Genomic DNA, 13,812 nt, shown 5'->3' with positions numbered 1-13,812 from the left:
TTGAGCCACAGTGTCACTGCTGGGGAATCGAACCCAGGGCTTCATGTATATGAGGCAAGCACTCTTGCCACTAGGCCATATTCCCAGCCCGGCAAAAAGGTGTTGAAAACAACCCAGTGAGACTCTTGTCCAAAGTAAAAAAGAAAAGATCATCTGGAGTTCTTGTTTGACTTTTGGCACTGCATTTCATCCTATTTTGAAAAGAAAAAGGCCTTAGCAACATGTCAGCAGATTTGGTGGTGGGTCGTGGGTGCTGCGCCTGTTGGAGGGGCATAGCTGCCACCATTACGTCAATAGAGACTTCAGTGGAGATAGACTAGACTCTGTTTTTTTAAAAAGCTGGCAGAGCAGAAACTTTATGACATGCCTCAGATACAAGTGTAGTAGATTCACATAGCCCAAGATTTACATAGCCATTTGTTAGATCTCTAAGAAGACAATAAAAGGAGAGTCAGCATTGTAAAGGAGCCTTTCCAGACATTGTTTTACATCCTGACTGCTGATGACTAAGCTGTAAGATCTTGGGAAAAACCACTTGGCTGGGAATGTGGCCTAGTGGTAGAGAGCTTGCCTAGCATGCATGAAGCCTTGGGTTTGATTCCTTAGTACCACATAAACAGAGAAAGCTGGAAGTGGCGCTGTGGCTCAAGTGGCAGAGTGCTAGCTAGCCTTGAGCAAAAAGAAGCCAGGTACAGTGCTCAGGCCCTGAGTTCAAGCCCCAGGACTGGCCAAAAAAAAAAAAAGTTATATAATTGTTTGAAAGAACTAAGAGAAGGGCTGGGGATATAGCCTAGTGGCAAGAGTGCCTGCCTCGGATACATGAGGCCCTAGGTTCGATTCCCCAGCACCACATATACAGAAAACGGCCAGAAGCGGCGCTGTGGCTCAAGTGGCAGAGTGCTAGCCTTGAGCGGGAAGAAGCCAGGGACCAGTGCTCAGGCCCTGAGTCCAAGGCCCAGGACTGGCCAAAAAAAAAGAAAAAAAAAGAAAGAACTAAGAGAAAGTTTATTACTGGATTGTGAGGGTGGAGGGTGCTTGAAATTTCCAAGCTTCCATGTCTTTTCTTCCCCACTTGGACTTTTGAAATTTAAGTTTTTTTTTTTTTTTTTTTTTTTTTTTTTTTTTTTGCCAGTACTGGGCCTTGGACTCAGGGCCTGAGCACTGTCCCTGGCTTCTTCCCGCTCAAGGCTAGCACTCTGCCACTTGAGCCACAGCGCCGCTTCTGGCCGTTTTCTGTATATGTGGTGCTGGGGAATCAAACCTAGGGCCTCGTGTATCCGAGGCAGGCACTCTTGCCACTAGGCTATATCCCCAGCCCTGTTTTTTTTTTTTTTTAATAGTACTGGGGCTTGCACTCAGGGTTTCACAGAAATGTCCCTTGCCTTTTTTGCTCAAGGCTAGCCCTCTACTACTACTTGACCCACACCTCTACATTTGTCTTTTTTGGTGGCTAATTGGAGATGAGTCTCAAGGACTTTTCTGCCTGGGGTAACATTGAACTGCGATCTTCAGATCTCAGCCTCCTGACTAGTATGAGCCACTGGCATCAGACTGAAATTTAGATTCTTCATCTATAAAACCCTTACATTATGTATTATGTACCTGGGTAGATATTTTACAGATTTGCACGTATATATTATGTATATATATATTTAAAATTAATGTTGTTTGTTTGTTTGTTTTTTTTTTTTGGTGCCAGTCCTGGGGCTTGACTCAGAGCCTGGGCACTGTCCCTGAACCTTTTTACTTAAGGATCATGCTCTATCACTTGAGCCACAGCTCTACTTCTGCCTTTCTGCTAGCTAATTGAAGATAAGTTTCACAGTCTCGCTTGCCTGGGCTGGCTTTGAACCATGATCTTCAGATCTCAGCCTCCACAGTAGTCAGGATTATAGCTGCGTGTCACTGGCACCAGATCTGACTCTCTGTGTATCTGTTCTCTATAAACCTATTTTTCTAGACTGTGGTAACTTTAGTAGAATTCCAGTTGTATCCCTGAGTGATTGTTTGACTCAGCTTCAGTTTTCTTCCTTAAAATAAGAGCACTTACCGAGTTCGTTTCTGAGGTGCTTTTTGGCTTCAAGATACCATATCAGTGTTTGGACTACTGGGGAATATGTGTCCTAATTTAAGGAAAGAATTTCTGGGACCCTGTCATCTGGTAGGGAAGGGGACATCTCTTGGAGCTTCTGTCAGATCCACACTTTGTCTCTTCATTGTATGAGAAGGAAGGCTTTGGTGTGATTCATACTTTACCTGTCTGTTTATTGCTTTTTGTCTTCTGTGTAGGTCAGAGACAACTGCTATAGAAAGATAGTGACTGTTTCTAAGACAACAAACATTGGGGGACCAGGTTGAAGGACTGACAGAGAGCGTCCAACCACCTAAATGGTAAGTCTGCTGCCTGTTGTCCTCCTCCCCCTCCCCCGCCATCTGCACACTAGGGTTGGTGGGTTGGTGGGTATCTACAGCATTTATAATACCCTGGTGCTGCAAGGGTATCTACAGCATTTATAATACCCTGGTGCTGCAAGGGAAGGAGAAAGCTACTAGGTAAGTACTTCATACCTTTGTCAGCCTATATGGTTCTGATATGGGTAAAAATTCTTTTTTTTTTTTTTTTGGCCAGTCCTGGGCCTTGGACTCAGGGCCTGAGCACTGTCCCTGGCTTCCTTTTGCTCAAGGCTAGCACTCTGCCACTTGAGTCACAGCGCCACTTCTGGCCATTTTCTGTATATGTGGTGCTGGGGAATCGAACCCAGGGCTTCATGTATACGAGGCAAGCACTCTTGCCACTAGGCCATATCCCCAGCCCGGTAAAAATTCTTTATATGAAGTTGGTGACCTTGGGCTTAAACCACTTACTGAGTATTTAGAGTATGTCAGACAACAGGCCTCTTTGACATACCTTTACCTCGCCCTTAGTGTTTACTGCAGTCCTACAAAGTCTGGGCTGTTATTATAACCACGAGGGGGCGACATTAGAGAGGTTAAATAACTCCTCCAAGTTCATACATGTATGAGAGATAAAACGAGGTTTCACACCTAGGTTCATTACCACTATGATATTTTCCTGTGAGAAAGGTATATTTTTTGTTGAGATAGTGACTGACAACCTTTGGGAAGCCTTTGTTTTTGGCGGGGGTGGTACTAGGGTTTGGAGTCAAGGTTGTATGCTTGTTAGGCAGGTGGTCTACCATGTGAGCCATACTTCCAGGCCTTTTATGGATAAGGATTCAGGTTTTTGCACATGGCTGATTCTCCAATTATGCCACCTGTGTCCTAGGATTAAAGATGTGTGCCACAACACCACTCTTATTGGTTGAGGTGATATCTTGCTAACTTATTGCCCTCATGGACCTTGAACCTGATCCTCTGAATCTCTACCTCTCAAGTAATAAAAGAAACTTGCCTGGCTCTGGTGGCTCAGGCTTGTCATCCTAGCTACTCAGGAGGCTGATATCTGGGGATTGTGGTTGGAAGCCAGCCTGGGCAGGGAAGTCCATGAGGCTTATCTCTGATTAAGCACCGAAATCCAGAAGGGGGCCTATGGCTCAAGTAGTAGAGTGCTAGTCTCGAGCAAAAAAGCTTGGGGACAGTGCTTAGGTTTTGTGTGCACAGATGTACACACGTAGATACACAGTGATCAGCCAGTTCCTTTTGTTAGCCCTAGGATTTTTGTGTGCCCATTACTTTATTGACAGGGCATCAGAGAGCACTAGTGGTATAGGAACCAGAGAAATGAGAACGAATGTGGCCAGTGGCCAAGGAGATCTAGGGGGTTGAGTTATTAGATACTGGGAGGAAAGGTAGACCTTTCAGTCTGTTCATTCCACCTCGGAAAGGGGTAGTTAGAAACTATAGGTACTCTTGAGGGTGTGGGAAACTTCCTGGAGTAATTTCCAGTCTCAGGTTATGAAATTAGTTTCTTTTTCCTTTTTTTTTTTGCTGCTGGTACTGGGGCTTTAACTTAGAGACTCATACTCTTTAGCTCCACGCTCCACTCCCCTCACCCACAGCTGGTGCTCTTTTATCACTTGAGCCATAGCTCCACTTCCAGCTTTTTGCTGATTAATTGAGATAGAGTCTCATGGACTTTCCTGCCCAGGCTGACTTCAAACTACACTCCTCAGATCTCAGACGCCTGAGTTGCCAAGGATTATAGGTGTGAGCCATTAGCACTCAGCCTAAAATTAATTTCTGATTGGGTAAAGTCAGTTATTTGGTATCATGTTATTCACGTCCCAGTGCCTTTTCATATAGTTGATGAAATTTGGGGGAGGGGAATAGTTTTATCAGCAAAACTTGTTAAACCTATTTATAGATAGAACGTATTTTATACACTGGGACTGGTGTTCTGATGACAAAAACCTGAACACTTACTATATGCCTGGCCACACTTCTTAGAGCTTAGTGTCAGGATTAAATAAAATAGAAAAAGCCTTGGCTGTCCAGGATTCTATTTTGATGGATAGAAACAGATTAAGTGTGTGTGTGTGTGTGTGTGTGTGTGTGTGTGTGTGTGTGTGTGAGTGTAAATGATCTCTGCCAGATGATATGTGCTAAGAAGGAAATAACGGGATATTTGGTTAGCGTGATGGGACACTGAGCGCTTGCTGCTTTTATATAAGGTGGTCAGAAAAGCCTCTGAAGATGGGACACTCTAAGTTGTATTTTTATTGTTATTGCCATTTTTTTGTGTGTGCCAGTACTGGGGCTTGAACTCAGAGCCTGAGTGCTGTTCCTTGGTTTTAGTTTTTTCCCTCAAGGCCAGCACTCCTGGCTTTTTGCTGGGTAATTGTACAGTGTGAAGTTGGATCAGTGGTCCCTCTAAAAATCCTTTCCAACCTGAAGAATCTCTGAATGCTAGAGGGCTACTCACCCTAAGGTTTGAATGTGTGTGTCTGTAGAACATGAACTTGTGATTCTCAAGAAAAGCTACTTCCAGCTTTTTGGTGGTTAATTGGAGATGAGTCTCACAGACTTTCCTGCATGGGCTGACTTTGAACCCTGGCACTATCTACTCATTTTTATGGCCCCCTCTAAGCCCTGTGTATAAATTGGCAAGGTTTTTACTGTACCATTAGGCAAAAGGCAAGATTTTGTATGTGACAATCAGTTGAGGTGAATTGGAACAATGGAAATAAGCTTCTTGCAAAAATGTGTAAACAGATCCCAGGTGCTGGTAGCTCACTCCTGTAATTATAACTACTGAGGAGCCTGAGATCTGAGGATCACGGTTCAAAGCCATTTGGGGCAAGGAGGTCTGTAAGCCTCATCTCCAATTAACCACCCAAAAGCTGGAAGTAGAGCTATGGCACTCAGGTGGTAGATAGAACACTAGCCTTAGCCTTGAGCAAAACAGCTCAAGAGACAGCACCCAGGCCCCAAGTTCAAGCTCCAGCCAGTATGGGTGCCCGCGCATAGGCGTGTATGTCTGCACACAGTTACATTGTAAACAGATATAGCTCATGTCTTTATTGTCCTAATTCAGTTATTCAGGGGGCTGAGATCTGAGGATCTTGGTTCAAAGCCAATCTAGGCAGACAAATCTGAGACTGTTGTCTCCAATTAACCGGCAGAAACTAGAAGTGGAGGTGTGGCACAAGTGGTAGAGCACCAGCCTTGAGGGGAAAAAAAACAAATGAGAGCATGGAGCCCTGAGTTCAAGCCTACTACCATCACCTAAAATAAAAAACAAAGTAGAAAACAAAAACAGGGCTCCTCAAACCTCCATTTTTGGAGAATGAGGACCCATGTAGGCTGGGGGAAAAAAGACAGGAGGCTAAGAGCAACAAAGACAAGAGTGAAAGAAAATGAACCTAGAGAAGCTGTGATGGGGCTTGGGGGAAGGGCTAGAGCTGAGCTGAGGGGAACTGGGGAGCCTTTGCATTGCCTAAATTCCTGAGCCTTCCCATTTAATAAGAACTGGACACGGGCTCCCCCTAGCGGTTCTGGGCTTGAAGTACAGCAAATGGCTTATTCCCTTGTGGTTGGAGAGGATTGGCATTTGGTATCTCAGGTCCCTCTTTCAGTTGGTTTATTTTGCTTTAGGCTTTCTCAGAGAGATTATTGTTAGAGTCAGTTCTTCTCTCAGTGTTTGTTTTTCTCTTATGTATTCCTTTCCTTCTTTCTCCTAGTTTTGAACTTAATCCTGCCATGCCATCCTTACTGTTGCTATCATCTTGTGGGTCAGTGCTCCTAATGTCTCAATGGCATTCTCCTTTTCACCCTTTCCCTTTCCTTTGTCTTGCTATGTACCCCAGATAGGCCTTGGATTCCCAATCCTCCTATCTCTGCTTCTGATCATTTACATAACAAGGTGGATATTGGTTGATTGATTGATTGGTGCTGGTAATGAGGCCTTGTGCTCTTGACTGACTTTTCTTATTCATGGATGGTGCTGTACCATTGAGCCCCATTTCTACTTCTTTCTTCTTCTTCTTTTTTTTTTTTTTTGTGGCCAGTCCTGGGGCTTGAACTCAGGGCCTGAGCACTGTCCCTGGCTTCTTTTTGCTCAAGGCTAGCACTCTGCTACTTGAGCCACAGCGCCACTTCTGGCCATTTTCTATATATATGGTGCTGGGGAATCGAACCCAGGGCTTCATGTATACGAGGCAAGCACTCTTGCTACTAGGCCATATTCCCAGCCCTTCTGACTTTCTTTTGCTGGTTAATTGGAGACAAAAGTCTATTGGATTTGTCTGCCTACGCTGGCTTTGACCAGGCTGCTTACTTAGATCATAGCCTCCTGAGGAGCTATGATTATAAACAGGTACCAGCCACTTTTGCCCAGCAGTTTGTATTACTTTTTTTTTTTTTTTTTTTGCCAGTCCTGGGCCTTGGACTCAGGGCCTGAGCACTGTCCCTGGCTTCCTTTTTGCTCAAGGCTAGCACTCTGCCACTTGAGCCACAGCGCCGCTTCTGGCCGTTTTCTGTATATGTGGTGCTGGGGAATCGAACCTAGGGCCTTGTGTATCCAAGGCAGGCACTCTTGCCACTAGGCTATATCCCCAGCCCCAGTTTGTATTACTTTTAAAGTCATAATAGCTCACAGCTACAACTTTTTCCTTATACTGATATATACTAATCTAAGGATTTTTTTTGGGGGGGGGGTTGTGGGGTTTGAATTCTGGGCCTGGGCACTGTTCAGCTCCAGGCTAGCACTCTATCACTTGAGCCACAGTGCCACTTCCTGTTTTCTGGTGGCTAATTGGAGATAAGCGTCTCATGGTCTTTCCTGCCTGGGCTGGCTTTGAACCTTGATCCTCAGATCTCAGCCTCCTGAGTAGCTAGGACTACAGACAGGTGTGAGCCATTGGCACCTGGCTGATCTCAGGATTCTTCAGGGCTTTGCTCTCAAGAGCTTTTCCACATTCTCTCAGAACATTGCTGGGAGAAATATAGTAGGTGCATGTCATCCTCATTTTGCAAGTAAGTAAAACAAGCTCAGTTGGCTGGATTTATTACGGAAAAGTTAATGACTCTTGAGACTGCAGGAGGCAGGTGGCTAAGACTTACCCACTGCCATGGGAATTGGAACTTCTTTTCACCTCTTTCCTTTTTTGCCAGTGTGATATTGGTATCAGCTCGACCTCAAGGACCTGTGATTTTGTGCTGGTTTAGTTAAGCTCACTCAGTCAACAAGCTTGAGCAGCTTGTTATGTTCTTGGCACAAGGGTTACAGATGAGAGCCGAAGTGCAGATTTGAGATTTGCTCACTGACATGGCTTCTGCTTTTCCTCTCTAGACTGATAATGGTCTCCAGTTGTCAAAGAAGCTTGTGGATGCTAGGAGAAAGGTAACTGTTTCTCAGCCCTCAAGTGTGCCTGGATTCCCCCTGGAGCCCGCAGTGGCTGGTAGTAGACATGGCGGAGTTTGCGAGCTACAAGGATTCTGCTTCCAGCCGCCATTTGCGGTTTAAGTTACAAAGCCTAAGCCGCCGCCTGGATGAGTTGGAAGAAGCCACCAAAAACCTCCAGAAAGCGGAGGATGAGCTTCTGGACCTCCAGGACAAGGTGATCCAGGCGGAAGGCAGCAACTCCAGCATGCTGGCTGAGATCGAGGTCCTGCGCCAGCGCGTGCTGAAGATCGAAGGGAAAGATGAGGAGATCAAGAGAGCAGAGGACCTGTGCCATGTGATGAAGGAGAAGCTGGAGGAGGAGGAGAACCTCACCCGGGAGCTGAAAGCTGAGATTGAGCGGCTGCAGAAACGAATGGCCGAGTTGGAGAAGCTGGAGGAGGCCTTCAGCAGGAGCAAGAATGACTGCACCCAGCTTTGTCTGAGCCTCAACGAGGAGAGAAACCTGACCAAGAAAATCTCCTCGGAGCTGGAAATGCTCAGAGTCAAGGTGAAAGAACTGGAATCTTCCGAGGACCGCCTGGCTAAAACTGAGCAGAGCTTGGTGTCAGAGTTAGAAAAACTGAAATCGTTAACTCTGAACTTTGTAAGTGAGAGAAAGTACTTGAGTGAAAAAGAGAAAGAAAACGAGAGGTTGATAAAAGAGCTCACTCAGAAACTGGAGCAGAATAAGAAGCTGACCCGCGAGTACACGCGGAACGCCTCCCATCTTCTCGACAGGAACGACCTGCGGATCGAGGACGGCATCGCGGCCGCTCTGGCCGGCAAGGAGTCCAGAAGGAAGGGCGCGCTCGACTACCTGAAGCAGGTGGAGAACGAAGCGAGAAACAAAACGGAAAACGAGAAGAACCGCAATCAGGAAGACAACAAAGTCAAAGACCTGAACCAGGAGATCGAGAAACTCAAGACCCAAATGAAACATTTTGAATCTTTGGAGGAAGAGCTGAAGAAAATGAGGGCCAGAAATAATGACCTTCAGGATAATTTCCTAAGTGAACAAAATAAAAACAAGCTCTTAGCCAGCCAACTGGAAGAGATAAAGCTCCAAATCCAGAAGCAGAAGGAGTTAGAGAACGGGGAGGTGGAGGGGGAAGAGGCGTTCGTGGCCAGCAAAGGCCGGCACGAGAGGACGAAGCCGAGGGGCCCCCGGGGCGAGGCGCCCGCGCCCCGGCATGTGGCTCGCGAGCTGTCCCCCCAGCACAAGCGGGAAAGGCTCCGAAACGACTTTGCCCTCAACAACGAAAACTACTCTTTGAGCAGCAGGCAGGCTTCCTCTCCCAGCCTGGCCAGCAGGAGGGCAGCCAAAGCTTCCAGCGCAGCGGCGGACAGCGGGACCTCGGAGACCAAGAGGCCCGAGGACCGGGGCGAGGGGAGGAAGGCCCGGGAGCAGCCGCCCGTGCTGAGCCGCTACCCGCCCGCCGCTCAGGAGCACGGGAAGGCTTGGAAGGGAACGTCCAAGCCAGGGACTGAAAGCGGAGCGAAGGGGAAAGTAGAGAAGGCAACGCGGACGTTCAGCGACTCCACTCATGCATCCGTTCCCAGTGACGCTTCCGGTAGAGCTGAGAAGGCCCCGGATGCCGCGAGCGAGCACTTGGGCAAGAGGGCCCCGGCGCTGGGCAGCGGAAGCCAGGTGCCCCCGGCCTCAGGCACCGGCTGTGCCAAGACTGCCGGCGGGCTGGCCTCCTCGCGGAGATCCTCCTCGGAAGGGCTGGCCAAGGGCAAAAAGGCTGCCAATGGTCTGGAGGCGGATGCTGGGTTCCCCAGTGCCAAAGCCCCCATTTTAGCCAAGTACCCTTACACCTCCAGGAGCCAGGAGAGTGTCGTGCAGGGCCTCTTGGCCGCGCACAGGGACGGCACCGAGCAGCCGGTCGCCGGGGCAGAGGACGGCAGCGGCGAGCTCGAAGCTCTGCGGTGTCGCGTCGTCAAGTGCTGCGGCCGAGTGAAGCCAGACTCAGACGACGATCTGGACACGACATCTCTGGTCACCGCCAAGCTGGTCAATACGACCATCACTCCGGAGCCGGAGCCCAAACCCACGCCCACCTCCCGAGACAAGGCCAGAGCCCGCGGGGGCGCCAGGGCCCTGCTCTTTGAGAACGAACACAATGCTGGGACAGAAAATGAACCTGTGAAGCCCGTCAGGGCCTCCACCAATGCCACGGAATTCCCGGACACCAATGGGGCCGGGGGCAAGAGCCAAAGGCCCTTTAGCCCCCGAGAGGCCTTGCGGTCCCAAGCGGTCATCAAGCCCGTTATCATTGATAAGGACGTGAAAAAGATCATGGGAGGATCGGGAGCAGAGGCCGTGTTGGAGAAACAGAAACCCAACTCCAAGTCCGCGTCCAACACGGTGACCAGCAGCATCACCATTTACCCCTCCGACGGCAGCCCTCGGGCCGGCCCCGGGGAGGCACACCGGGACAGGCACACGGCCACCAGCAACATCCAGCTGGGGCCCCCAGACCTGGCCTCCGGCAGCAACCACGTGAGCTCCCCATTCGAGCTCTCCCTTCACAAACACGACCTCACCTTGCAGCTCGCCGAAGCCGAAAGAGCAGGAGATGGCGCCGCAAAGACAAGGCCAGAAACGGTGGTGTCTCGGAGCAGCATTCTGATCAAGCCCTCGGATCCGGTGGAGAGAAACAGCCATAGCTCCCCTGCGGAGACAATCAGGTGGAAAAGCCATAGCGCCCCCTCGGAGGGGGGCTCCGCGGACACCAGGCACGTGACCGTGCGCAGTGCCTGGAAGAGCAAGCACGACCCCAAGTCCTCAGAAGATGCCTCGCCTCGACGAGGGAGAAACATGGAGTCTCCCAATGCCTACACCCAGAGGTCGTCCACAGACTTCTCCGAACTGGAGCCGCCCCAGGCCGCCCTGTCCGAGCAGGGCTTGCGGAGGGTGGGAAACGCGGGCGATGCCCTCGAGGTCTCCTCCAGAAGGACCCAGAGTAGCCTGACTGTGTCAGAGGTGCTCACCCGGCGGAACCGGGCTGGAGACGCATTCACGGCCGGGGCCTGGAGCCACCTGGCAGGCAAGGTGAGTCTCCCTCCTCCCCGCCCTCCCCGTCCCCCTCCACTGGTCTTGGGAGACTAGGACGGGGAAACTGCCCACCGGGCAGCGCTCGGCAGACATGGCGGCTTCCGTAGAGAGAGCACGGACTTGCTCAGCTCCCGCATCCAGCGTGTCCTGTCCACGCTCTCCTGCATGAAGGCGAGAGTGGGCTGTGGGCCCGGGTGGGAAGCCAAGACCAGACAGGAGCAAGTTCTTGCTGCGGGGTGGGGGGAGGAGGAGAGCAGGCCTCCCCCTTCCTGCTTTGTCAGCTAGCACCCAGGCATCCCGGGCCTGCCCGGCCGCTGTCGACCCGGTGCGGTCCTGTCACAGGGTGTGGTGTGGTTCACCACAGGACAGGAATCCAGAGACAGATGTGAGAACGTTGTCTGCAGAGATCAGGGGAGGGGGTGTCTCAGATGCGTACCCCCTTTCTTTGAGAAGGCAGGTAGGTGCTGGGGGTTCCCTGAAACACCTGTGTGTCTCCATAGGCACGAAATTAGCACTTGGCTCCATGCACTGTCTTGCTCAGGCCCTCCAGCAGCATCGTGCAGGTGTTATCCCATTCTTCACGTACAGAAAGGGTTAAATCCTTACCCCTTACAGTAAGCTGAGATTTGAATGCGGGGTTCCGGTCTACTTCCCACCTTCCTAGCTAGTCTGTCTTCTTCGTTCTTATTCTTTGCCCTACGTTTGCTTTGAGAAGTCAGAGAACATTAAAAAGTAGTGCTAGCTGGGTGCCAGTGGCTCAGGCCTGTGATCCTGGCTACTCAGGAGGCTGCGATCTGAGGATCACCATTGGAAGCCAGCCAGGGGCAGGAAAGTCCTGGAGACTCTCCTCTCCAATTAACCACCAGAAAACCGGAAGTGGCGCCGTGGCTCAAAGTGGTAGAGCGCTAGCCTTGAGCAAAAGAGCTCAGGGACAGTGCCGGGGCCCAGAGTTCAGGCCCCATGACCAAAAATAAAAAAGGCGCTGCAGGAGGAGAGTAGGGAAGAAAGATGGGGTTTGGGGCTCCGGGAGCTTTGGGTGGCAGAAAGGGTGAGGGGCAGCCACGTGTTGCTAGGTGGGAAGAAGAGCGGCCACTCTAGTGTGTTTTCTCCCGCCCTGTACGCGGGAAGGGACTCTCACTGCACGCACAGAACTTGGGGGCTGCTGGCCGCTACCCAGGGGAACCATCCCGCACCCCTGAGACACAGCGCAAGCCTTCTTGTCCACTGGGCCCCTCTCTGATTTCCAAAGCATTTCGTGGGTGCTGACTTGTTATTTGCAGTTAGGCTGGGGTCTCCCAGTGCCAGGGCGGAGGGGCCCCTGGCGTTGGGGGGTGTCTTCCTTCCACTGGACTGCCTCGCCTGCTGACTGCTCTCACTCTCGCTGTCGGTACAGGAGGAAGGTGAGGATTGCACGCTCGGTGTCTGCAGGCGAGCGCACAACTCCCGGGAGCAGCCCGAACTGCCTGGGAAGCAGGGGCTGCCTGAGCCCGGCCGCCCGCGGCCCGAGGAGCGACTGCGGCCAGCCAGGCCTTGCGCCGAGGAGAACTGAGGCTGCGCGCTGCCCTCGCTCCTGCTGCTCAGCTCTCCCGCCTTCTGCCCGGGGAAGGATCGGGAGCAGTTCACCGGCCACACAGGGCCCTGGCTGGGAGACTGGGGGAAAGCTGGGCTGTGGCCCAGGTCGTTTGTGCCATTTGTCTGGAGAGGATGAGAGACTACAAACCGGACTCGCCATGCCCAGCCTTCCCCAGTGCACGAGTCCCCCCGCCCGTCCCCAAGGAGCGTGGACCCCCGGCTCCACACGGAGCTGTAGAAACCCTCCACCGTGGAAGCGCCCAGGCCCCGGTCTGCTCCCTGGTGGCTTCTGCGTCATGGAGCAGCCCGGGTGGCCCAGCAATTCTGTCTCCTCCCCACATCCACTTGCTCCTTGTTTGCCCCGGGGGTTCAGCTACCCGCTCCCAGTTCCCAGCCATCCGCTCCAGATATGGGGCGTCCATTCCTTCCCCCTTTAACTTCCTTTCCTCAGACTTGGAAAGCAGCAGGGGTCCGTGCTGCCAGGGTTTACAAGAGCACCCTTAGGTGGAAGCTCCTCAACCTCCGCCCCTGGGTGACCCGTGCTGGGGCCGGGGTTTGGGGGTGGGGGGGGGCAGAGCACGCAGACGCCCAATGGAATAACACCATCGTTCCCCCCCGGCCCTGTCACCTTCCTAAGGCGCCGGAAGTGCGCGCGCCCCTGCGGCTCCCTGGGCGTCAGTAATGCTGCTGGCCTCGCCTGCGCGCGCTCCTGTGGCTAGACTTCATCGCTCCCACGCTGGGGAACCCCTAGACTAAGCTGGGCCTCACCCCGCATCCTCTGCCTTCTAGAAGTGGCCAGCAAGGAGGAAAGCAAACAGGAAGAAGTGAATTCCCTTGAGCCACTCCACAAGCAATAGTTCCAAGAAAGGCATGGCCCGCCCCTCCCGTGTCCTCCCCTGGAGGAGGCCTTGCACTTTACCCACCCCGCGGCCCCTCGTGTCTGCAGGTAGACTGAGGCTGACCTCACTGGAGGACGGGCAGAAGCTGCCCGTTGAGGGCCTCGGATTTGTACAGTTTAGGAAGCCACGTAGAAATAGTGTCCACCACATGGGGAAGTGAAAGAACATTGTGTTCTTGGCACAGCTTTTCCATAGCACACTCCATTCAGGAAGGGAACCCCCGGGCACCCCACGGGCGGCGGCCTTGCTTCCCCTGTGCTGTGACCATTGGTAAGTGGTCTTGGGGGCACCCCAGTGCCTGCTCTGTCACGTGAGTTCCTCGACAGCCTCTAAAGACAATCCCTCAGGTTCTCCGTTCTGCCATTCAGTGTGATGGGCCGCCTCCTTTAGGGGGGCTCCCAGGGGTTGGTGTTTGGGCAGCATCTTCCCTCCTGTCCTCG

At 51.7% G+C, this 13,812-nt stretch overlaps 1 protein-coding gene across 5 annotated transcripts in view; it reads left to right on the top strand.

The window, feature by feature from the left end:
• Positions 1-13,027, top strand: part of Luzp1 (leucine zipper protein 1) — a 60,322-nt gene extending 47,295 nt beyond the window's left edge. For 4 of the 5 annotated variants that reach the window (XM_048350463.1, XM_048350467.1, XM_048350466.1 and 1 more), the window contains 3 exons: positions 2,290-2,391; positions 7,751-10,898; positions 12,295-13,027. In XM_048350463.1, the coding sequence (XP_048206420.1) occupies positions 7,869-10,898; positions 12,295-12,450 (3,186 nt within the window). In that variant the 5' untranslated portion in view covers positions 2,290-2,391; positions 7,751-7,868 and the 3' untranslated portion in view covers positions 12,451-13,027. Of the gene's footprint in view, positions 1-98; positions 514-2,289; positions 2,392-7,750; positions 10,899-12,294 lie in introns of those variants that run through there. The other variant, XM_048350468.1, reaches the window with a different exon arrangement.
• Positions 13,028-13,812: the final 785 nt, after the last annotated feature.

Source organism: Perognathus longimembris, chromosome 7, assembly GCF_023159225.1.
Source record: "Perognathus longimembris pacificus isolate PPM17 chromosome 7, ASM2315922v1, whole genome shotgun sequence".
Classification (NCBI taxonomy): Eukaryota; Metazoa; Chordata; class Mammalia; order Rodentia; family Heteromyidae; genus Perognathus; species Perognathus longimembris.
Note: the sequence above shows the minus strand (reverse complement) of the source record. Positions and strands in the feature narration are given on the sequence as shown.